The following is a 26,151-nucleotide window of genomic DNA, read 5'->3' on the forward strand; positions in this document are numbered from 1 at the left end:
TGCTAAATTCAAACACCAAGAAAACATGCTGAAGAAAATTATCTCACAAGAAGATAACAAGAAGAAAATGGTCTCTGTTCAAACACAGATAGATTTACCAGAGACCTCAAAGTTGAAAACAGTCCATCGCTGATCTGTTTCAGCACAAACCAAGATGGACGCAGAGGAAACCAGGTGCCAATCAAAACCAGTTCATCACACGATTGTAACACAAATAAAGATGAACGCAGAGGAAACCAGGCGCCAATCAAAACCAGTCCATCAAACGATTGTAACACAAACCAAGATGGACGCAGAGGAAACCAGGCGCCAATCAGGGGGTGGTGGTGGTGGGGAGGCGGGGAGGGCGTAAGTGTAAATTTGAATGTGTGTTTTTTGGTCTGGGAGTGGTAACATTAATTTTTTACTGATAAAAACAATTTTAAAAAATACAATATAATTAATTTTGTAATTGACAAGGCCCCCATTTTTTTTTCTATTTCCATGAAGAAAAAAACCCAAAAAACTATTTTGTGGAGGGTCCCCCTGACCGACAGGGGGTGAGGACAAGTTTGGAATTGTCCTAACTTTTACCCCTTTACGGCGCCCCTGACTGAAGGTAACACTTGATTGTGCTATTAAATGGCACTATGTGCCCGGTAAAGACATAGTACTGCCCCGTCAAACTGTTTTACTTCCATATTTGACAGTTATCTTTGCAGGGTCACAATTTGCAGAGACCAACAACCTAATAATCATGTTTTTGGACTGTGGAAGGAAGTTTCCACGCTGAGATTTGAACCCAGGGCAATTCTTGTTGCAAGGCAACAGTGCTACCAACTGCGCCATATGCCGACTTAATAATTATAAACTTGATCACATACTATTAATAATAATAATAATTATAAAATTTACCCATTTACTAATTCATTTGTTTGTTAAAACCGAAACAAAGTTTTCGACTTAAGTCATGAGCACTTTCAGTGTTTTATTTTGAAAGTCTGATCCGGGTCTGACGTCACTCATAATATTGACGTAGCTTTTAGAGCAGCCGCTCCTCAGTCAGTCGGAGTGAAAGTTGTCTCCGGCTGGAGCGGAGCTCCGTCAGGATCCCTGCAGCTTGTTTAGTTCTTCCTCCCCGGACAGAGAGAGCGAAATGCGGCGGAAGGAGAAGAGGCTGCTGCAGGTCACCGGGCTGCTGCTCGCCGCGGCTCTTTTCTTCCCCAACGTCGGCCTATGGTCTTTGTACCGGGACCGCGTGCTGGACAGCGGCTCCGCGGGCTCAGCGGACGGACCGAGCCGGATCTCAGCGCTGCTTCAGGTAAGGCGGCGGTTTTCTGTTAAAATGACCATAATAACAAACTGGCTGAGAAAATCCACACATGTGCGACTGAAAGCAAATAGAAACCACAGCTGAGTTTTTTTAACCGAGCACCTTTTCGCTGATAGACTAGAGCTAAGAAATGCAGAATTAGGACCTTGGAAAGTTCTCGGTACAGTTTCAGCACGTTGGAGAGCGCAAGGAGTTTCACAGAAGAACCAGCATGTCCAGACACGAATATTCAGCAGGATTTGCTTCTGTAAATTGAGAAATAATAAAAGCACAACTTCACTCATCATTCATTTTAAGCAGGATTCTCAGATCCAGACGGGATTAGATTAGGTTTCCCCCAGGGTTCGAGCTTGAACATTTCTAACTAGCATTTCTAATCAGTCAGTTAGCATTTCTAACTGATTGATTGATTGTCAATCAGTCAGATCTATTTACCATTTTGCATACATTCAAATGTAACAAAAATCACTTTTACAGAAGGTAAGGCAAAGGAACAAGCATACTAACAATGAGAAATCAACAAAAAGAGAAAAAAAAATAAACAAATAAAAAAACTGAACTTGATACATAACAATTTTAGTAGATAAATAGAATGAAATGCCATATATCATACAAAAAGATAAGAACCATTTAGAAACATTTGGATGCTAGAATTCTCTGAAAAAATGAACTTTCACCAAAGGAATGAAATACAACCAGACGAAGGCAAGCTTACTTAAAATCAGACAAATGTTTTTTGAAACCAGAGTAGAAAGATGTTTTATGCTTTTAAAATCGTCAACACTCTCAGCTGTCTTTAGAAAAGCTTGTTCCAATCAATAGTGCCTCCTTTCTCTCAGGACCGAAGCCTGTAGAGTAAAAGCAGATCTGAAAAAGAGGTTCGACTAAAACTATTAATATGTCAATATTCAATAAATGCATCATAAATCAGTTCTAAAACATCCAGGTGGAGAGGTGCTATTAATTATAACCAGCTCAGCAGATCACAGGGTATGAAAACTACATTAACTATTGCAGTCAGTTGTCATCTGCAGCATCTTCTTGTGCAAAACTGACTGTCAGCATGTAATACCAGACATGCACTCTAAAAACAAACCAGACATACTGTTAGAAAAAGTCTAAAGAGAGCAAAATAAACCAACAGTTTTGATGATTTCAATCTTTGTTTTAAGTAAAAATAAAACTTGAGAACGTCTGTTTAGAGCTCAGCTTCTTCTTTGTTACGATAAACCATAAAATTACGTCAAGTCTTCATTTGTCTTTTCCTTTGTGTTTTGTTTGCTTAAGATGAGAAAAGGGCAAAGAGAGAAATGTTTTGTCAGACTGATGAAGGAGGGTGTGATTGTGGGACAAAAGTGACAGGCTGTTTGGATGATGTTGGGAAGATTTGCCTTCCGTCGGAGCTGCTTCTCTGCCTCCTGTTGCTTCACTGAAGCAGATAAAAGTCTATACTGTAATCCCATTCTGGTTCTCCCACATACAGTCTAGTTACAGACATTTTAGCTGGTTTTCTCTTCAGCTGCTGCTGAAACAGGTTTGAATAAAACACAGACAGGATGAGCTCTCTCACTGACGTGTTAGATAAAGCGGAATTAAAAAAGACTCATAGATTTATTTTCACAAAGAAAATTTCTTAAAATGGGACTTTTATTCAGGTTTGTTCTGATTGTTGCAGAGTATAGATTGCAGTAGTTTGAATTAGCGAGAACAAATGATCTTTTCAGCTTTGACTAATGGTTTATAAACTATTTTCTCCATTCACATCTCTACTACAAAGAACACGATCATAAACATCCACTCATCTTGGGCGTCCTGTTGATTTTAGAGTCCAATAATCAAGTTAGAGGCAGAAGTTTGAATCGAATGTTGATGTTAGCTAATCGATTATATACTTACCTAAATCTTTAATCTAGTTATGATGAAAGTTCTAGAATGTATTATATTGGCACCTTTAAGCTGGATGGAAATTTTCCGTGCTTATATCTACGTTTGGAGGGCCCAAGTTAAGAGTTTCAAATCTCGGAACTACAACTGTCAAGCATGGTGGTGGCAGCATAGTGCTGAGGTGCTGTTGTATATGCACAAAGGGAGGGGAAGGTTGAAGGAGGGAGATGCATTTTAAACTCTTTCATTTCAACTCAGATCAACAGCTTTGGACACAGAAAATGGTCCAAAGCAACATTCTGACACATTTTGCAATCAATTACATTTTAATATCAATTCAGTTCTTTAATTAATCATAAGGGAAATAGGTAATTATTTCCCTTATGAATTAATATAATAAATTAATAATAAGGGAAATAATTATCCCTTGCCATGGCTCTCTGAAAGTCCAGGAAACGACTCAAATCAAATGAACTTTAATTTGAACATTTAAGGATGAATGTACTGGCCACTTTATTAGGTACACAGTGTTATGTTTGACTCTCCCTTTGCCCTTAGAACCACTTTCATTGCTTGTGGCATAAATTCAAAAAATATGTTGAAAACATTCGCAGTAGCAGATATTCTGCATAAACTGGTTTAAAAAGCTGTAGTGGCCTTTCTATCATCTGTAACCAGTCTCCCTTTTTTCTCTGACCTTTGACACCAACAAGGCATTTCAGGCAACACACCTACTCCTCACTTGGTTTTCTTTATCTCTGGAAACCAGGGAGGAATGGTTGTGTTTGAAAATCCCGACAGACCAACAGTGTTTGAAACACTCACACCATGGTGGTGTTGGTCCTTCTGGACCCAACAACCCTGTCATGTTCAAAGTCACTTATATCCTCTTTTTCTCCCCATTCTGAGGTCACGACCTCTAGACGCCTGAATGTACTCAGTTGCTGCCATGTGATTGGTAAGATGTACAATTTGTGCTAACAAGCAATAAAATTGGTGTACTATAAGATCTGTGAATATTTGAGCCTAATTATGCAATTATAAAAATTCACCCTAAATTAAAATGTTTGTATTTTGTGTCATTTCAGCCTGGAAAAGCAATGGTTAAAAAAAATACCAAAATTAGCAAAAGTCCCAAACAAATACGACATGATGCCCATGATGAGTCAAAGGAAACTTCTGACAGGAATCTCTTATTTTTAACATATTATATGTGTCAGTTTTTTGGCATGTCCATCTCTTACTTCACACATAACGTTTCAGGTAGTATTTCACATTTCTGCACATGAAAACTGCTTAGCAGTGGGGTTTAATAATAAATATGTCCTAAATGAAAATTATAGGGCATTTGTGCATTTTATTTGTGTTTTTATTGGATGCGGCGCTGCTCTAGATTATTACATCTCTCTAACCTTTTATAAGCAGTAAACCTTGATATCATTCAGTGTTGATATTCTCCAGTACCAGATATTCTCCTGCTTGTTTTAGCCAGAGGTGTGTTTATTGCATTTGTTTGCGCAGACTTTCAGTCAAGTCAACTCAGTGGATACTTGTTTATGGACATGTGGCTGTCAGAGGTGATAATCTAAATCACAAAACAATGTCACACAATAATTATTTTAGGCTGTCTAATGGATTTAGTAACGGGTTGTAACTTTGCGGTGTTACCACTGATGATGGTAAAGAGAATTTTTCTGTGAAAGTTTCTCCAAATCTGAGCTTTCTTATTTCAGATAAGAGGCATCAAAACCTCCCGCGCGCTTTGTGTTTTTTGCATGTTTTCTGAAACTCATAGGTTTTAATCCATCACTTTCTGGGAGAGAGGTTGAAGTTTTCACAAGTTGCAGTCTCTGTTGGGTCCTCTGTCCACTCTGCAGCTCAGCAGGATTCTGCATAATGGCTCGTTTTTGGAAATAATGGCCCTTACAGTGGAGTTACTGCACTGTTTTTCTCTGCAGGGTTTTCTGCAGCCTGGAGCTAGGAAGAGAACGGGAATCTTTGTGAGGTTTACACACATTGTGACGGGTTTGTGCAGCTGTGAGCTGGGTTTAGAGGTTCTGATCCGTAGCCAGCCAGAAAATACTAAAAAAGTTCTCACTGTTGCTCTGAGTCTGGTAAAGATGGGAAGTGTTTTGCAACATGTTAGCTGTTTTGTCAACTTGAAGTGACTCTGTCTGCATATTCAGGGCTGAGAACTTGTGAAAACAGCCCACAGAAATGTTAGGCAATGCTCGGCCTCAAAGCAAAAGATTTAAAAACATCATATGTCATCTTTCAGAATTTGCATTCAGCTTTGATGTGAGTGTGTTTGGACAAAACAAACTGGATAACTTAACTTATGATCATAATCTTTAAAGGATCTGCCCTGCTGCTCATAAATCACAGGGAAAGAAAAAGTAGCCAAATGTTATTGATAAGCTTGTTGTTCCAACTTTAGAATTGTCATTTCTAAATGTCCCTCAGAAGTTACATTCCATATTTATGCCTTTTGAAGCTATCAACAACATTCTCTGCTAAATTTGACTGGATATTTGGCATTTCTCCTTGGGAGAATTGTTGGAGATCCTTGAAATCGGATTGTTTCCTGAAATGGACACAACTTTTAAGTAATGGCCACAAATTTACTTAAAGTCAGCGTGACTTTTAAATGCTAAAACTAAATCCAACTTCCATCAGTCCTCTTTTTCATTATTAAATCCATTTCATGCTGGCTACAAGTGACACTGATAAGAAAGAATTCCCTTAACCTGATGCTGCCACCACCATCTTTGACAGTCTCATCTCAAGTCATCCATGCTGATATTTTGTCATTGTCATCAAACAGAGTATAGTAAAAGTCTTGTGAATAACCAAGTTCTAGACCCCAGTTGCAGTAAATCACAAAAACTGACTAGAAAGTTATTGCCATTGGTGTTGACAAGTAAAAAATATTCTAGAACATTCAGTACCAATGGTAAAAAAAAAAATATATTTTTTACTTGCAGTTGAACTAAGAAACTATATCTTTGACATTCTTTATATTTAAAAACTTTTTCAGCATAAATTACATTAAATGTAACATTTCTTGTTTATGCAAGAACCATCTAAGCATCTAATATACTTGCTGCAGATTTTCTGGTATATAAATTTGAAATAAATACTAAATCATTTGGAGTAAATGCCATACAAACTATGTTGTTTATGAATGTCATTCTTAGTCCTCAACTAAGGATGAGGACTACATTTAAAGTTGGAGTCGCAGCTGCTGCTCACACTCAGCTAGGATATTGATTCATTCCCGGGACTGAGGTAGAAATGGGTATTTTTGTGCACACAAATTTTTGCATTCCTGGACAAAGCAAAAGGATGCTCTCAGCTCCCAGCACAAATTGACTTGTCTGTGAAGTGTCTGAAAGAGGAGGAAGACGGGGAGCAGAAGGTGAGATAAAAACAGGAAAAGCAGGTAATTGTCTCCCTGGGGTTCTGTGATCTAACGAAAAACAGAAAAGAAGAAGAAGACGGAGGGAAAAAAAAATCTCCTCTGAGTCCAGCCTTCTGAAGGCTTTCACTTTTAGCATGGAAAAAAGAGAACAGACAGGTGGTGTTGACCCACGGTGGTCGAACTCTTTGGTCTGCAGAGAACAAATGCTCAGATCTGTTTTTTATCAAATGCACGGCTTTGCTCTTTTCCCCCTGCCAAACAAGACTTGGTAAAATGTAGACATCTCTCTTTCTTTCTTTAGCTTGTGTCGTTTTCTTACTTTAGATCCATCCAGCCAGGCATCAAATCCTTCTGCTGCTCTAACACCTAAGGCAATGTTTCTCACTCCTGGACCTTGGTGCCCACAGTCCTTCATGTTTGAGATGGATTCTTCTCCAGCACACCTGATTCAAATGATTGCTCTACCGCTAGCTTGCTACCATGTGCTGCAGAAGGCAGAAGTGTGGCAGGCAGAAAGGAAACATGTAAAACATGTAAGAGATGGAAGCCCAGAGGACTGTGGCAGAGAAACACCCATCTAAAGTGTTCAGAGGCTAAAGTAGATACTTTGACATTGATGAGATCCGGGTCTGCCCTGGGCCGTCCTCCCAGAGAGATCCTGGTCAGATGTTCAAACCACCACAGCTGATTCCTTTGGATGTGGAGAAGCAGAACTTCTACTCCAAACTACCGATGATGGAGCGCTTCAACTCTAAGGCAGAGCTCATTCTGGTTCTGTTTGTCGTGATCTATGATTCTTGACCAAATGTCAGGGTTGGAAAGTAAATAGTTATAGAAGTGCTTGATTTTGGGCCATGTTCACCACACACTGGAGTGAAGCTCTCATTTTTGCAGATGAACCTGTGATTTATCTAATCGTTACTGCTATATGAATGATACTATACTTGAGAAGGAGAATCTTAGAGGAAACATTCCACCTGTTTCCATGTTAGAACCATAACGTTAGAGTTGCTTTGGTTGAGGCTTTGCAACGACAAAACATTCAATTTTATCAAATTTACCAATGTTCACAATAAAAATACAGGTCACAAAAACATGTGGATAGCAATAGATCCTGCATTTAATTTGCAAGTTACTTTCTAGAACGTTTTTAAACTCACAGGTGAATTACAGAACTTTCAGATTACTTTCAATAATAGGTTTCATTCCAGAAGATATACTGTACATTACAGTACAGAACTTTCTGGAGCTAAATGATTACTTCCTGGGAGCTTGTGGGAAGATTTACATTATTTAGCAGAGTCTACATCTTTTTCAAAAGTTGGAGGTTATTTTCCAAGACTTATTTCATAGAACCAACTGGCCACATTTCACAACTTATGTTTTTTTTCATGAACCGTACACTTACTTCCTGGACCTTACATATTTTCATTTGTACAGTTACAATACAAATGAAACAATACATTACAGTTCATAAGTAACCTATCAGTTAAGGAGAAGTATGGCCTGTATAATGTTTTGCTCACATTGTACTATAACAATGTACTACTGTACATGTATGTATAATGGACTAGGACAAGACAGATATAAAGGCAGCCAGAAAAGTGATAGCATTTACATAAATTATTTCATTTAACCATAACAAAAGAAAAAAAAAAACTTTCGACATTTTAACCTCCTTTTTAAAGTTGGTCAGGTGGTGCAGCAAAAAGTTTAAAAAGGACAAATTTGACCTGTGAGTGTCGCTGCCATTTGTCACCGATCACATCGTCTTCTCGTATTTCCCTGGAGAAAGGTGTCTCTGTTAAGCTGGAACACGTCAAAAGAAGAAAGGGAAAAAAAGTTAACGTATCAAAGCAAAATGTGGCAAGTCTTTGCTGAAAAGGTGCTGTTGTACATGTTAACGTGGCATTTCCACTCATTGTACAGGGAGTTCTTTTTATTTCTGGACACTGAAGACCTTTACAAACCTGTTCCTGTGCGACAGGTTAGGGCTGGCTCAGGGATGGAGCCTCTTTTGGGAAGCCTCATGTATTATAGTAATTTGAAATTAATATTAGAAGTGACAAAGAAGAGGTTCTTCTTACGTATATTTTTTAAAGGTTTTGTTGGCTCTAGTGGCTGTTATTTGAAAGTAGTTTGACAGAAAAATCAGAGAGGGGGAAGACATGCGGCAAATGTCACCAGGCCGAGAATCAAACCTACGACCACCGCTACAAGGACTAAGGCCTCAATGTGGGTCGTGCTGTGCCCCTGCGCCACCACAGCACCCCAACTATAGTCTTCCCATACCGGGAGTCGAACCCAGGCCGCCTGGGTGAAAACCAGGAATCCTAACCGCTAGACCATATGGGATTTATGTATTATTAACCGTATTTTTAAGGTTAATAATAAACCTGTTGAGTCAGAATTTTTTTCTAAATTAAAGTTAAAAGTTGCTAAATATTCCTATATGTTTATTCTGCAATTGTTATTTGCTTGTAAATGTAACTTATAATAGAGGTTAATTTGTTTCTCATTTTATCCTATGAGAGTGCTGCTGCTGTGAAGTTGACATTTGGATGGGGCCTCTTCCAGCAACCAATAAAGTGAACATTTTGACCTTTTAAGTTACTGGTGGATAATCTTTATGGGTGAATACATATTCAAAATGTACTTTTAAAATTTCTTGGAGCTTTAAAATGGATATTTTTGTATCTTGCAGTTTAAAGACATTAACTAACATACAGGAGTTTTTCTCAGGAAAAACTTGGGAATGCAGCAATTCTGCAGCTTTATTGTATATTAAGAAAAACAATGTTTATGTTGGCAGTAAAATGTATTTTCCATATAAAGGCCTCAATTTTGGAATAAATCCTGGATCCTTCACTGATTGAGGTGGAAAATACATTTTAAAACAGAAAATATTCCATTTTACCTTCCATAATTAGACATAAGACTGATTTTAGAAATGAAAGGTGTAAACAAAGATGAGTTTATAATTAATTTATGAAGCTGTAAAGAGAGGAATTGAGCTAAATAAGTCCAAAAACTTTGCTAAAAAATATACATTTAATCCCTTAAGTGTCACTTGCATTATCCAATAAGGCCATGAGAGCACTGGTGTCATCATGACAGTTAAAGGGTCTTTAAAATGAAAAAAAAAAGGAAAGTTGAACGAGTTGGTCTTTACGTTTAAAAAATATAAAATATTTGAATTAAAAAGTGAAGATAAAGTTTCCTCCATACAGAAGTCTTAATTCTGAGTTTGAACTTTTACAGATTTATTTTCACTTTTTTTGTGTTATTGTTTTGTCCACTTTACTATGGTTCTTATTATTCAAGTTGAATCTTTTTGGAATTTCGGATTTGCTCATACGTTTTTCATTTTCTTCTCACCCTTTCAAATTCCTTTGTTTTACAGATTTAAACATTTGACCCTCTTATGCCAACGGGGCAGAGCATCTAATGACACGTTTCAATGTATTATTTAAATATTAAAAAGTTGAAGTTCCGGCTCTTTGCACACAGTATTTGTTGTTCTCACCGTACTGCAGAGGCTTGCTCCATTAAATTGGTCTTTTTATGCTGGCATTGAGAAAACTTGGCAATATATGTGCCCATAATTTAATAACCCTTAAAACTTTCAGCCTTAAGCTTCACCTTAAATCTAAACTGAACAGAGCAGAATTCTGCGGAACTGGAAAAAAAGTAAAACAAAGTGAATGCATGGGTCTATGTGGTAGGAAAGAAATGGATGTTCCAGCAGAAAGCTGGGTTAATGCGGTGTCCGGCTTCATTTCTTGCATATTAGTGTTGAGTTATTAAGACAGCTTTTCTGGGAGTTATATTCCCTTGGCTGTTTGTTCTCTGCAAGGTCCTCTACAACTGCTGGCTACTCACTTGTGTGACTGTATGTGTGAGAGAGGCGGGGTTGTGGAGGGGGTACGTTGGGCAAGACGGGAAAAAAAGACTCTGTTTTAATCACCGGCATCTTTTCTCTCATGCTGTTTTTCACAGCCTCGGCCCACTCGCGCAAAGCATAGAGACTTGTGCAAAAAACAGTATAAAAATAAGAGTTACTCTGAAGCTTTCAGAATCAGCTATAGTCTTTTATTCTCTGTGTTCTGTTGCTCAAGGTCTGGTTGGAGTGGAAAGCCTCAGTGGAATAAAACATCCACAGCGGCTGAAATTTTAATTAGAAGCAAATGTGTTGGCGTAGCATCACTTCCATTCATTTGGAAAATACACAGATGGACTCACACTCTACTTGACCCACCGAAAGCAGCAAAAAAAAAAAGTTGATCTAAAATAGATTCCTATCTGTAGTCGTGTTCTGGCAATGGAACAATAAAGAAGTTTATTAAGTAAGTTTATTTTGTTTCCTGGATGAGGATAAGGATCAACAAGTCTGAAGTCATCGTTGCCCCCGTCAGAAAGGAAGTTTTCAGCTTTGGGTTTTTAGAGATCTACTGCTGATATAATTGGGAGATTGATAGAATCTGCTCTAAAAGCTGAAAAGCGGTAAGTTATACAAATAAGCCTTCCCAGGGAAGTGTTTTTAATATAACACCTCCCTGGTGTTAATATAACTGTTTGCCTCTTTCAATCATCCCACCGTTACGTTCATTACAAGACAGATGTCCTGAATGTTGACATTTACCATGTTAACCAAATCCTCTATAGTCAATCTGGATTCATTGTTTTTTTTTTTTTTTTGCTTGTTTTCTAAACACTGCACCATCTGATCTAAAGATAAATCTGCCGGGATGTCCACTGGAAGATTTCTCACTGTCCTTCATGTTTTCCACTTGTATATAATCTCTCTCTCTATAAGATGATGTACTTTAAGGTGCATTCATCCTAGCCTTACTAAGTCCACTTTGACCTAACTGTATTTCCTTTTCCTTGACTGTATGGTTTGCTTCAGTTGGTGTTAAATTTTGGTATGCCTAAAAACCCAGGTCATGGTTCGGTCAAAGTCAACTCTGCTGCAATTCAAATAGATATTTTAATGCCAAGCAGATCAGAAACACCTCCAAAAGCAAGAAAAGACAACATTGGTAAATACAACCAAAACAAATGTGCAATTAGCGCTAGCTGTATGAATGACCTTTGCCAAAGAAAAGAGAAAATGTACAACCATTAAATTCTCATGTATTTTTGTTTGCGTTTCAGAAAGAAGCAAGTTGAACTAAGTGTCTTCTTCAGAAGTTTCCATGTTGTTTCCTTCAGTGGTTCTTGGTGCAGCAGCACCACCGCAAGTGAAGGAAGGAAAAAGGTTTTTCAAAGGGTTTGGTTCATTTGACACACTGCAGTGTAAACCAAACCACACCAGCTTAACATGTAATAAATGTTGAGATTTAGGATAGAATGTGTTGCTTCTTTAAACTCTATACTGAAGGTTTTCAGACCTTCACCAGGAGCAAACCAGGGGAAATATCCTGCTTTTATGGTAGCACCTGGCTGCTGCTGTCGCTCTTAAACATATGGAAGCAGTAACAATATACTTTCTGTTCCAACTGTCATGAAAACTTTCTGTTGCTCTGGACTGTTTGTCCCTTCTGGCCTAGAAAAACCTCCATGATGAGATGGAGAGTTCTCCTGGGAAGACATGTTAAAGATGAAAGTCTACTTTATCTATTGATATAAATCCTTTCCTGCATTTAACCTGAGAGTCGGAGTACCCAGAGAAAACCCATGCATACACAGGGAGAACATGCAAACTCCATTCAGAAAGACCCCAGGCCGGGAATCGAACCCAGGACCTTCTTGCTGCAAGGCAACAGTGCTACCGACTGCACCACTGTGCAGCCCACCTTTCCTGCATTTGAGTTGTAATCATGATTTTTTTTTTTTTTTTACAAAGGCAGTCCCTGCTGTAGTACTGTTCTTTAAAGAAATGTGAAACTCTGATTTCTTTGGCTTCTGGATGAAAGTTATATGAATAATAATAATAATAATAAAAAACATTAGGAATTAAATGGGAAGAGAACTAAAGTTAGGACAGACTATGATGCCTCAGACCAAACGGAAACAAGAATGACTGTTTTTCCATCAACTGCTAATGGAGCTACTTGGAAAAAAAAAAAAGATCATTTTGAAAATCTTAGTCAATAAAAGATTGTTGTCAGCAAGTACGCAATGCACCAAGCATCTGAAAAGCTAATTTCTTTTGCTATAATGGCCTCATTATTGCAGTTCAGAAGAGATATCAGAGGACTCATCCAGTTTCAAAAGCACAAATTTGAAGAAGAGAACTGATTCATCTGAATTAGAAAAATCTGTGTCAGCTTTACAAAAATCGACCAACAGCAGCTTCACACCTTGAGGCCAGTTTGCAAAAAGAAAACAAGAAATTTAACAACCAAAATGCTTCATTGGGTCCCAAAATGTCCCTAGTTTGTTAGAAATGTGGCCAGACATAAAGAAGGGAATGTTTATTCTCAAATGTCACAGACTATCAACTATGTAGAATAAAAATGAATCAATGCAAGAAAAGCTGCTCATTTTGATTGTTTTGTTGAAATATTAACTTCCACTGGTTCCAGTGACAAGAATTTTCGAAAATGTCCTTGGCTGTGAACACAATCTGTCTTTTCAATTATTTCGAAGACATAAAACTGAATAAAGGTTCAGATGGGTCTACTCCAAAGTTTATCTTGCACTTAATGAATTTGTGCATTTCATTTTCTTGTGGCAGTTTGTATTTCTCAAATTGAGAAACATGGGATAGGTAGTCAACTTTAAAAGTTTTTAGCTTGAGACATCTCTTCTCCAGTCCAGGCAGGCATTGATCTCCTTGATGGTTTTTTTCTTCTTTCTTTTCATTTCTTTTCATTAAATGAATGCATTGGTCCATGCGTTGCTTTCTGTCTCTTTCAGCAGAGCTATTGCTGCACATTTTGCGCACTCCTCTACTTTTACCCTGAGATGCTTCTAAAAGATTTCAAAATGTTTATGAAACAAAAACAAGCTTAAGGTGTTGATTTGATTTCTACATTTGTTGAATATTGTTAGAATTGTGCTTTGAAAACACTTTTTAAGATTGGCATTGGTGAGTCAATGTGGCACCATAGGGAGGTTGCATAATGGCAGCATCATAGACAGGTGGTGTAACTTAGCGGGAACATGTTTGGCTGCAAGTTGTGGTGACATTTAATTTTCTCTCACTTGCTTTTTGGATTTTATCTCATAAAATTATGATTATAATGTACGCAACTTAATAGGTTTTGATTTTGTTACTTAAACACTTACAAAATACTGCAATTTCTCTAACGGTGTTGATTTTGTAAACAATAGAGGCCAGGCATGGAGTTGATCAGTGTGTTGCAGCTTTGTTACACCACCATGCTTGGAGATACACAGCTCAATACCCAATGATTAGGGGATGTTGGAAGAAGTTGCTCTCTCAGGAAGTTTTGATCACTCTCTTCATTCAAGAAGTTTCTCTTGACCAGAATTGGTAAATCGGCCTCTCTTGGAGGAGACACAAGCAATCAGAGAGAGGATTCTTTCAGAGAAAATAACTTTGTGCTTGTTCTTCGCTATCCACTGTTTGACTGCCCTTGATGTTTTTCTTAAACAGAACTGGCTTTTCTAAAATTCTTTGTCTCTCTGTGTGTAGAGAGACAAAGAATGCACCCAACGCTGTGCAAGCTCTGAGTCTGTGGAATCACAATTATGTAGCGGATGGGCTCTGGATGAGGCAGTTCTGGAGCCTGCTGGGCTCTCTTTGACTGGAGTTGACCTTTCACCCCAAAGATTACGGTGATTCTGAAAACTGCTCTGTAAGCAACACTCCATTTGAAAGACTGTTTTGATAGAAAGCAATAATGCTTGTATGCTTTTCTTTGAAGGTAAACAACAAAGCAGTGAATAAAGCCTGGCTTGAGCCATTTCAGAAGGACTATTTCATAGTTAATCACATGACTATAAAGATATTCTACTTGTGCAAGAATAGGGTTTTTTGTGGCTATGAATAACTATAAATAATTGGATAGTTATTATTTTTTAAACATATTTTAGGCTCTAGTGGTAAAGTGGAGAGAAAATGGGGTGAAGAGTTGATACCAACACATATGTTTATTATTTAAGTAGAATAAATCATCAAATGTTTTACCTTTAGGTGTTTTTTTTTCTTTGAGTGATTTTGTTTAAACTGAGGACAGAATACAGTTAACATATATTGGTCTCTCCAAACTATTTTCCTGAATAACATTTTTACATGTTAAACAGAAACAACAGGGAATCAAAACAAATTGTATGCACTGATTTCTAAATAAATCAAACAAAATATGATCTGAGAGCAAATTAAAACAAAATCTTTTTTACTGTAAAGTTGAGCAACTACAATGCAATCATGCCATCCCCAACGAGATGCTGCCCTGGTTGGTTGCTGCTGTCGCTACTGAATGAGAGTAGGTTGTTAAAAAAAACAGTTTTTCCTTGGGGATCAATAAAGTATATTCTGGTTCCTATTCTTTTTTTGTCTTTGAGCATTTTGTGATGAATGAATCTACAATTGATCAATTTGCACAATCATCAAAAAGCATCTCTCAGTTAATATATAATTTCTCTTGAGTATAAAATGTTAACATAAAATGTGGAACGCACCACTGACTAAATGATTTATTGTTTTATGGAGTGTCTCCCTCCTTGGCTGATTGGTCTTTCTCCTGGAGCCATTGTGAGGCAGAACAGAAGCAAACAGAGAAAAATTGCAGAACAGCTGCTGCAGACACTTTACACGGTCCCACGGCTCGCCAGCGCCGTTTGTTTGACTGTGCAGCGCTATCAGCCAGCAGCCCGGTTAACAGTATTCCACACAGTCAGCCGTGTTTCTTGTATTAACAACGTTCCTCTAATTGCGTCCTCCCATGGAGCTAATTAATTTACCATTGTGCTGTGATCCTATAACATCTCGAGCCACCGAAAGTCATTTCTAAAGCAGGCGGGAGAGAATTTCATAAACGGCTGCTTGTGCATTTTAATGCATGGCGGAGAATAAAGGCTCGTGGTGATGAGTGTGTGTTCACCATAGAGATGAGAGTGAATGTCATTTTGCTGTGTGTCAAACAAATAAAGAGCAAGATTTCTTTGCCTTTCCTTTGTGTAAACCCACAGCTGTCAGTAGCATAAAAAATAATGGAGGGTTCTGGATGGCAGCCAGAAAAGAAAGCTGATGAGGATTTAAAGGGTGTCTGCAGATGTGCCTGTTTTTTTCAAAGAACTTTTCAATATCTGAAAAAGATAATGTAACCTGAAATAATAAATTCATTTCAGTCTATATCTTGGTGAGTTTTTTTTCTTGTTTCTGCTCCTGTAGGGGTTCAGCCAGAAGGTGGTTCAGGTAGGAGCTGACGGTGTGCGGCGAGTCGACTGGCACGACCATGAAGCGATAAGGAGAGACGCGGCTCGGATCGGTAGGGCCAAACTCATTGCTGAATCTGTTCAGGCCACACAGACATTCACTGCTTTTCTATTTTTCCCCGACTTCTTTCCTTAATTTCCTCCAAGTGGATTTTCTACCACATAACCAGCATGAATCAATATGGCTTGTAGCGCCCTGAGTTCATAATTAAACACACTTAATCTTCTACAATAAGCATTGATTCTGCCCCTGGCGTTGAGTTAGAAACAAGTGAAAGGATTTAATTGGCTTTTGTGTAGTTTTGGGAGAAACTTTGGATGGAAAATTACCTGGACTTTTGAAGGAAAAGGTCTAAGACTAAAATATTGCACAGTGCTTCCTTTAAATAAGTCAGTACTCAGGAATTTGTTTGACAAAAGGCAGATGTAGAAAAACCAGCCAATTCTGCTACGGGAAAATCTTTCATGTTTTTGATGTTTTTTTAAGAAAAAAAGTGTAATCAGCAGGCTCCTACAGAGATATGAAAGTAGCTGAGGAGAAAATTTGAACATTTTAATGTTATGTTAAAACAATGGAACATCTAAAACTCAAGAGATGCAGACACTGAACAAACAATTCAAGTATCTTATTCTGTAATTCCTGCCAAGTTCAAGAATAATTCACGACTCAGTATTCAGCTCCAAGTTATTCACAGAAAATTTGCCTATCCAGTTTTATTATGTTCAAAAGAAAAAGCAAATAGCTTGGTTGTTTTGCAAATGCTGACATTTGTACAACAACCAATCCAGGAACATCTTTCATTTTTCTTCGCACTGATTGGCTGTAGCTCCAAGAAAGGACATATGAAAGACTCAGAATCTTGCCTTCTGTGGTTAGGAATATTTGGAGTTCATAACTATTCAAATAAGTAGTTGTTATATTTATATCTCAACTATTTGAGGTATCAATTAAGATATTTGCAGGCTGTTGTGATGCTAATCCTCTTGATTACAGAGGATTCACTGTATACATATTCACAAAAACAAAAATAGTTCTAAAATATTTTAATCATAAATGGCTGTTATTTTGACTACAAATTGCTGTTAAAAATTAAACAATAACTAAATATGACTTTTTTCAGAATTCTGTAAAACTAAGAGACACAGGTTGGAACCAGAGGTGGATAATAACTTGTACTTGAGTAACTTCAACAAAAAGAAAAAAGTTTTAAGTGTAGTGGTACTTACATTGTACATTTGATTTTTACTTGAGTAATATTCTTATGAATTTTTCCAAATCTTTTTTTTTTAGTAAAATTTCCAAATACTCTATGCATTTTGAAAAAACTTCACGGAATAAAGAACAAAGATGTTTTAACCAAAAATACACCAGATTCAAATGTATGGTTTTATGTTAAAGTGAGACATCATGTTTTTACACAAGCTTTGTTGTTCTAATGTTGCTTCTGTCTACAGTAAACACTACTAGATTTACTTTACCCTGTTGTAACATATGTTTGCATTACATATTGTAAGTATTAGTCTCATATGATTTATAATGAACAATTTTAATGTGTAAAATCTTACTCATTTGAATTATTGTTTTCAGTGATGTCCTTAAAATACCAGAATTATAGCCTGAGTTCAGACTTTACAGAACTTTGAGAAAAAAAGTGAAACAAATGTTAAGTTTGACTTGTGTTCGTCACAGTACTTCCCAGTACTGTACACAGTTTGGATCTTTTGGATTAGTTTAAAATACAACAAACTGTATATCACCATGCAGACTTACTAAACACCAGAACTAAAATAATATTTTCAGGTTGACCAAATTATGTGTACTAAAAAAAACCCCACAAAAATATTCCCTTTTACTTATTTTTTACATACTGCATTTAAAGCCAGAGTTTCCTGCTGTCTTTTCAGATGATCCCGATAAATCATTCTACAGACTTTGCGAAGAGTTTTGTTGATGGCTTTTCTGAGTCATTTCACACCACAACATATTGGGAAGTGTGATTTTAAAAATGAAGAATACATAAGTCAGATTTAACTAAAATCTTAAGCAGTTGAACAGTAAAAAGGGTAGAGATGTGGTTTAGGAAGCTTACTTCACCCAAATGATTCATATGTCAGACTTAATTTGCTCACATTAAGCGTGAATTTCTTTGCTTTATGTTTGGCAATGATGATAATTGAACTGATAATGACTCAGACAATTTCAAAGGAAACAAAAAAAGATCACAAAATGATGGAAAAATCTTACTTCTTAAAATTAAATTGTAAACCAATTAGACTTCTAATAAAGAAAATGTAAAGGGATATAAAATAAATATTTTGTATAAGAGCAACATACTGAAAAGAAAACATAAAATCCTGAGGAAAATGGTTATTCTAACGCACTATGAGGGTCAAAAGGGGCAAAAGAAAAAAAAAAGCTGGAATTTTGAGGTTCATTTAACATATTTACAAGAAAAAACTTGCAATTTTGCACAACAAAAGGCATAATTAAAATGTTGTTTTTTTTTTTATTTTACTCCTCCATGTCCACCTATTTTCTTTTATCTACAATGATCCTAGTACTGTCATTGTACAGTATAATGACAGTACTGTACAATGACAGTGGGAAAGTATTCCCATACTTTCCCCAGTAATGGGAATTTATGAAAATTTAAAGCAAAAACGTGTCCTGCAGGTAACGGTGAACAGGGGAAGCCATTCCCTCTGACAGAAACTGACCGGGTCGACCAGGCCTACCGGGAAAACGGCTTCAACATTTATGTCAGCAACCGGATCTCTCTGAACCGCTCCCTGCCTGACATCCGCCACGAAAAGTGAGTGCCTTACCAATAAAAACGTGAAGAGTATGAGTGGGTGTGCATCAAAGTCACTGAATCACTGAAATACTTCCCGTTGTTTGTTTTTTGTTCCCATTCTAATGATGTTTTTAACAGAGGAATATTTCTGACAGGTTCACCTTCGTAATGACAGCCGCTCATCTGGAGGTCGTTTGGTAATGTGTTTATGCATAGATAAAATAACTAAAAATGTTTCCATCACAAAGACAAAATTATCTAGACTCTTGTGTGAAGCTTCTGTCTTTGAATGCTGCTGTAGGACAATTTTCAGTTTTTCTTGTGAGACCTTTCCTCTGACAGTTCACCTCACATCATCTTTCATTTGAAAGCAACTATAGCTGCTTCCATGCCACCGGTTTTCCCAAAAGGATGTTTTCTTTTTTAATTTGTGTTCATGAAAGCAGAGGTTCCTTGACCTGAGCTCCCCTGCAATAATCTGTTAGTGCTGACAGATACATTAGAAAAAGAAAATCAATGCAGCAACTCAAACAGATCAAGGTGTAGATGAATGATGTGTTTTTGTTGCTAATGAAAATGCAATCTGTTACAACAGTTGTTATTATTACTGCTGCAGCATTGAAAGCAAATGCTGAACACAACTTGAAAGTATTTTTGTTCCAAATTGGCCTTCTGGTCCAGGCAGGAGATGCAACAGGTTACAGATTTTCAAGATCACATCCAGAGACAAAACCTAAACTTTCAATTCTTGGACTGGATGATGTGGCCTAAAGTTCATCTATATCGTAATACACAATGTTAATTCATGCAGGTATAAAAAGTGAGGCAGCCTCTAACCTGTCTTCCAACAGCAGGACTAAAGCAACCAAATTTGCTTTTGTTGCTCCACATACTCCAACAGCGGATGCTGTAGTTTCTAAGTTAAGTTAAGTAAGCAGCAGGTTGGATGCTCAATTATAAACTGGCAAATATATATGCAAAAAAAAACCAAACAAAAAACAGAAACCCTTTTTTAAAGGGGACATATTTTGCCAGATTCACATTAGCACATTTTTGTACTTCCATCTGTGTGCTCTACTGCTTCTAAAATTAACCGAAATGCTTAAAAAAATAAGACACATGAAGTACATGTCTTTTCGTGTTTGGAAACTGAGCCTGTTTAAAACCTCAGTAATGTAACATCAACTTGAAACCCCAGCAAAGCCCATCCCATCTTCTAGCAACCCAAGCTGAGCTCCAGCATGCAGGTTTTACCATTGTACAATGGCTGCTGGAAAAGACAAATGTTCTGTTGTCAACTTACTATCCTGAAACTTGCTGCATTCTTGTTGGCTGCGCAGGAGGCTCCACTTCTGCTTTTCGAAGATGTTCGGTTGTATAATTTTGCATCTGTTTGCAGCCATTTCCACATATGAGTGTAAACATGGAGATGGAGGAGTGGCCAGCAGCAGCTTATTGGAATCTAAAGCGACAAGATGCCCTAAAGCATCTCCTTCTGAAAGAAGCTGCAGACAGGCAGAACTGTGCAGTATAAAATCTCATTTTCTGAGAATGATTTTAGGCAAAAAAAGCATAATAAACATTTTTTGCATATCCCATATATGTATCTTAACCTGTTCAAGGAAGCATCACAGATCACCTTTAAGACAAATATAAATCTCTCTAATCAGTAATCAAACCACATGGGGAAATTGCTTGAGTGTCAAATACTTCTAAAGTGTCAAATATAAGTAAATATAAATATTGCTATTAGTATCACAGCATTTATAACATGTGAAATTACTAGTAATTTAAATATGACCAAAATACAAAATAAATTCAATAAATAAATTAAAATAAAAAACAAGTATGTGCATGAAAAGTTAAGTTTAATGTCTTTCAGAGTTGGACATTGCATAGCCTGATGGCTATAGGCAGAAATGAAAGTATCACTTTTTAGGTTTAAAGTAAATAGTGTAGATTGTGCAAGGAAGCTTAGATAAATACCATGTATTAAATCATCAGAAGTTGTGACAACTGCTTCAAATAAAATAGCCTTCATATTTAGAATAATAGCTGTATTACACAGCTGAGCAGATTACATATGACCAAATTATTCTCTCTTTGACAGTGATTTTACGGTCCATCCTCTTTTTGTCAGGTTTTCAGGTAAACTGTGGCATCCATTAAACCTGAACTGTTTTGATGGAGAGGAGCAGACTTTGTGCTAAAACGTCTGTTCTTCATCGCCTCTCCTTGATTTAGAGCTGTTTTCCTTTATAAACAAGTCGTCTGTCTATTAATCAAGCACCTCTGACATGGAAAACTCTGTAACACTTGAACGGTGTCGCCACCCCCCCTCAGCTCACCTGGAAAACAATCTGTGCGCTTCATAAATTTCCGCATGTTCAGAAGGGGAAGAGTGATGTGTTTAGATGCATGAAGAGAAGGTGAGCTTCCAGCAAATTACGTTCGAATTGGCAGTGGTTGCCATGGAAATGTATGCCCAAATGATCTTTATTTTATACACTGGAGGTTGCATAAACTGCAATTCATCAGATGTATTTGTATTTGTTGTTTGCTCAGTAACAGTGTTGGCTCAGGTGTGAACCAGGCATTTCTACTAATGTTTGGTTCACACAGGAAGATATTTTGCCGATTTTTGACCTGATCTTTTCCTTCCGACGCTCCGATTACTGTGATGTCTCTAGAGATTATCTTAGAAGATGTTCATTCTGTGTGGGGTTTATAAGAGCGATCTAGTCTAGAAAGAATGCTACGACCTCTAAGTCTTGGCTTGGTATTCCAGCCTGTGAGGTGTTCTCTGAGGACAAACGATTAAACAGTCTGTTGAATGTTGAAGCTAATCAGAAAGTGAGAAGGCGGAAACACAGAGGGGAATCCAAAACCGAAAAGATAAAACTGCCACAGTGCACCAGAATGTCTGGTGGACATCAAAGATATATTTTTGTTTTTTTTCTTTGTTAAAAATCTCCACTGTTTCTTCCTCTTCTGCCATGTTTGTTTACTCTGAAGTCATGTTTGATATCTAGAGGTTTTGAGAGATGTCCCATCTAACATCTAAATGTTCTCGAGTGAAATCTGTTTTGAGCATGATGTGTCTGTAGTTTGACTGCACATAAATAATCCAGTAATATGTATGAATTTTTATCATTGTGTTTGGTCTCTCAGGTTTTGAACTGACAAATCTGAAATCTTGCCATGTGAACCAGACTTTGACCTAATCTGTCCTAACAAGCCTGAATTGGTAACTGTTGTTTTTTTTTCCATTTTCTGTTTTGAGCTTTAACATTTATCATCTTAAGTAAGACTAAGATTGAGCTTTGGGGTTTTCTGTCAGTTCTCTCAGCATTGTGAAGTTTGCTCTTGCATGAATTTTCTAGGAGAAGATTTGGCTGGCATCTTAAATGTTTCCCTGTTGGAAATAATCTCTCTCTCTAAAGAATGGAGGTTTAAAAATAGCAATGACCTTTTAGCAAATTGATGGGAAACAAAATTTGCTTGTTCGTTGCTGATATTTGTCTGCCTTGGTATTGTGTTAACAAACACTTGAATGCTCCAGAGAAACAATAAAAGCTAATGCATAGATAATCTCTAAATTGTCTTCAGTTTCGTTGCAGAGCCACAATCTGGTCTATTCCCCTCTTTATTCACTCGCAGCCTATAAAAACTGACACCCTGCAGTATTGTTAGTAACTATGCTGGCCAGATGTTAGTCATTTTCTCCATGAGCACCTCTCTTTGTTTTTAGTTGTGCTTTTCAAATGAACATCTATAGCTTCCTTTGCTGACCTGCCTGTTTTCAGCCTGCGTTTGCTCCTTCCTGTCACTACCTGCTTCCTCAACTGATAAGGACCGCATTATTTATAATTACTTGAACAAACATGAATTCTCACTGACAACCATGCAAAATGTTCCTTTTTCCGTATCAGACGTAGCAACCACAGTCCTGTTTTATCGCGGCTCTCATGGCATTATAAAAAACGAACACGTTTTAAATAAAAACATCTGCTGTCGCCTTGCACCTTTCACACATCCGTATCTCACCTGGCTTGCCCTGCGGGTGCCGTCTGCTTCGCTGCGATTAGCTCATTGTTGGTGACTCAGAGGCAATCAGACACAAACCTGCACCTGGCACATCTGAGTTCTGCAAACTGGTGATTTTTACTGGAAGCACACTCTCTAACCGTTACCTCCGTCTGCCCGTGGAATTGGACGAGGTTTGTTAAGTAAACCACCCAGTCAGCTGTCCATCACTGCAGCTCTTGGTGTTTGTATGTGAATGAACATTCTGGCTGATATTCAACACCTGTATTTATCGACTGACACAGCTCACTAGACACTTTCTCCGGTGGGACATAACTCACCTCCTGTGATTAACACCTCTGCAGGGGTTGAGCCACCTGCTGGGGTAATTTATGAGGAGATCGCTGTCTCTCATCGTTTGGAGCACATGTTGGGGCTGATAACCTCTGTACATGCTGCTAGTAATGAAATTAAAGCTGTCTGTGTCGTAATACGTTTGCGGCATCACTAAGATCTTTTTATGCAGCACTCATAAGGCCTTTGGTTTGATAATTGTTGTCGTCTCTGTTTAATTAGTGCATGTGTTTAATTTTTTACAGACTGTTTACATTTTAGAACTGCTGTTAATAAACTCCAAACATAAAGCTCAAAGCCCCCTAAAAGTCACCAAAATCTAACCTAAAAATATTTAGAATTGACTATCATGAGCAACTGAGGCATTTTTCTAAGTTGTTGGTTATAGTCAGATATTTGATTGACTTTCTGATCTATAATGAAAGAAAATCCCAAGTCACACATGCATTTGTTCTTAATGTGATGTGAGACTAAAACTGGTCACTATTCTAGTCCTGGGCAGCTGTTATGGATAATTTTGACGAGGCATGCCAAAATGTATTTCCCCTTAGAGGAGAAAGAAAATGATAAATGATGATGAGATGATAAGGTCTTGCTAGTATGCATACCCACGTAAGTGGTCATCTGTTGTAATATTTCAACTGTTTATTTCAACAATGGCCTAATTCTTTTCTCTTTCTTTAGTCACCATTTGAAAGTGTAATTTATCAAAACATCTGGTGATATATTACCACTGTCATTACCATGTGTATTGCTAAAACCATGACAATAACTAGAGAAATATTAAAAACTTATTCTGTAAGAAACAAAAGAAAAAGGATCTGGGTCCTTTTTGAATGGGTTATTTTTAATAGGAGACATTGTTTCTCTAACTTATTGTCCTATTCTAGACATGCCATTCACTTGCAAAGCAAATAAATGATAATATCCATTTCTGAACTGTTTCTTTACCAGTTATGTCCAAACAGAATCATTGCAGGCATATATATGGTGCATGTGTTCTGTACAAATAAACATGTTCAGTTATTCGCTCTGTTAGCTGCAGATAGAAACACAGGACAGAATTCTCAGTTATTGCTAGCGGTCTTAAAATATTTTTTGCATATTTAAATGAATGTTATGTGGAATAAATCCATATTTTTTAAAATAAATTATTTTGGTGATCCACTGGTTTCCTTGCAAGAACTGTTTTCTCTGAAATGGGTTGCATAAAGTTTTCTTAGAAGATTGCATCTGGATTCCAGCCTGGTGAGTAGAGCTGCTGTGAACGAGCCAAGCACACCCATTTAAACTCTGAATAATACATCACCTTTGTGACCCCAGATCTGACGGAGAGCCGGCTGAGCAGCAAAATAACCTTTGCTGGATGTCTGTAGAAAAAGAAAAAAAAAACACTAAAATGAGTATTTTTATTTTGTTTGTGTCTGCAGCTGCAAACAGACGCTGTATGCAGAGAAGCTGCCCAACACCAGCATCATCATCCCGTTTCATAACGAGGGCTGGTCATCTCTGCTGAGGACCGTTCACAGCGTCATCAACCGTTCTCCTCCAGAGCTGATCGCAGAAATCATCCTGGTTGATGACTTCAGTGACAAAGGTACATTCTCAAGTGTATTTTATTATGATTTTGTAGGCTATGCACTATCTAATGAATTATTGTGAAGTGAAAGATGCAACTTTTTAGAAATGGGCTGCAGGATTTGCAGTTGGTTGCTGTTGCCTTGGACCAGGAAGGTCTTGCATGTTGAGTTTACATGTTGTCCTTGTTTGTTATTGGGTTCTTTTTACAACCAAAAGAAACAACCGTTATATCAATTGGTCTCTCTAAGATGCCCATAGTAGTGATTGTGTGTGTGTGTGTGTTCATGGGTTTTTGTCCTGTGTGTCTCTGCTTTTTCTCTATTTTCCCTTCTCACACTCATTGACTGATGGAGCTAGGCATCCGGCCCCTGTGAGACCTTGCAAGGATGGACTATGGATGAACTGATAGTTCTCACAATTATGTTCAAATGAAAATCTGAAAAGGCTATTATGCATCTGTATGAATCTTTTGAGAAAATACTTTGTAGCACCACCTTTTATAGCAATTACAATGGCAAGCTTTTTGTGGTGTGTTTCTCTCAGGCTTGCACATCTAGAGACTGAAATGTTTGCCCCATCTTCTTTTGAAGTCAGATTGACTCCATATTGAGTCCAAAGTCCAACTTTGGACTCATAACTTTTTAAGTCTTGCCACAGATCCCCAGTTTTTAGGATTTAGGCTTGTAACTTGAATAATTCTAAGATATGGGAAGAGAACCTCAGACTTAGTCTCAAGACTTTCAGAACCTCTAATAGTTTTATTTTCAGCTAGATTACATTACATTAATCAGGTTTTAGCATGTATGAACCTCAAAAGTGAAAAATTTGCTTTATCAATGTAATTCTTACAAATGTATGCTAAAATATTTTGAATCTGTTCAATTACTTTACATAGACAAGTTTCTGTCAGGTTTTTGTTTTCACATTTGTTACTTCTAAGCATGGAATTCCACTCAGTTGTTTTCTTGGTCATGTTTTATTTATTATTTGATTGTCATATCTTTTCAGATCATTGATCAATATGTTGATGATGTTATGTTTTTTTTTTATTACTTTTAATGAAATATGTGAATGTTTCGGTTTTACGGAATTTGAATAATGTAAAATCTTATTTCCTGGACAATTTTCTTCAATTTATGCAGGAGGAAACCAAAGTTCTATTTTGTGGTCTGAATATCTTGGTGCAGCAGAATGTTTGACAACTAGACTTGCTTTCTGCATACATTAAACCCACCATTAAAATTTGGAGTTACTTTTGATGGTGATTTATCACAGTTGTCATTGCTACCTGTAATTTGATCTGCCCTTATGTCAGTACAACCTTCCTAGATCATCCACAGCTTGTTTAAAATGCAGCCGCTAGAGTTCTAAGTGCTCCCAAGATATACCATTACTGATCGTTCAGGATTCGACTTCTGTCTCATACA

General features: G+C 37.3%; 1 protein-coding gene and 1 non-coding gene across 3 annotated transcripts in view; one reads left to right on the top strand and one right to left on the bottom strand.

The window, feature by feature from the left end:
- The first annotated feature begins 1,029 nt into the window (after positions 1–1,029).
- The window catches only part of LOC116728259 (polypeptide N-acetylgalactosaminyltransferase 10-like), a 58,156-nt gene continuing 33,034 nt past the window's right edge, over positions 1,030–26,151 (top strand). Inside the window, exons 1-4 of one of the 2 annotated variants that reach the window (XM_032576203.1) lie at positions 1,030–1,300; positions 15,925–16,021; positions 18,643–18,781; positions 24,574–24,740. In XM_032576203.1, the coding sequence (XP_032432094.1) occupies positions 1,136–1,300; positions 15,925–16,021; positions 18,643–18,781; positions 24,574–24,740 (568 nt within the window). In that variant the 5' untranslated portion in view covers positions 1,030–1,135. The remainder of the gene's footprint in view (positions 1,301–15,924; positions 16,022–18,642; positions 18,782–24,573; positions 24,741–26,151) is intronic. The other variant, XM_032576204.1, reaches the window with a different exon arrangement.
- Positions 8,901–8,972, bottom strand: trnae-uuc (transfer RNA glutamic acid (anticodon UUC)). The gene has a single exon. It is a non-coding gene; the product is annotated as a tRNA-Glu (tRNA).

Source organism: Xiphophorus hellerii, chromosome 11 (assembly GCF_003331165.1).
Source record: "Xiphophorus hellerii strain 12219 chromosome 11, Xiphophorus_hellerii-4.1, whole genome shotgun sequence".
Lineage (NCBI taxonomy): Eukaryota > Metazoa > Chordata > Actinopteri > Cyprinodontiformes > Poeciliidae > Xiphophorus > Xiphophorus hellerii.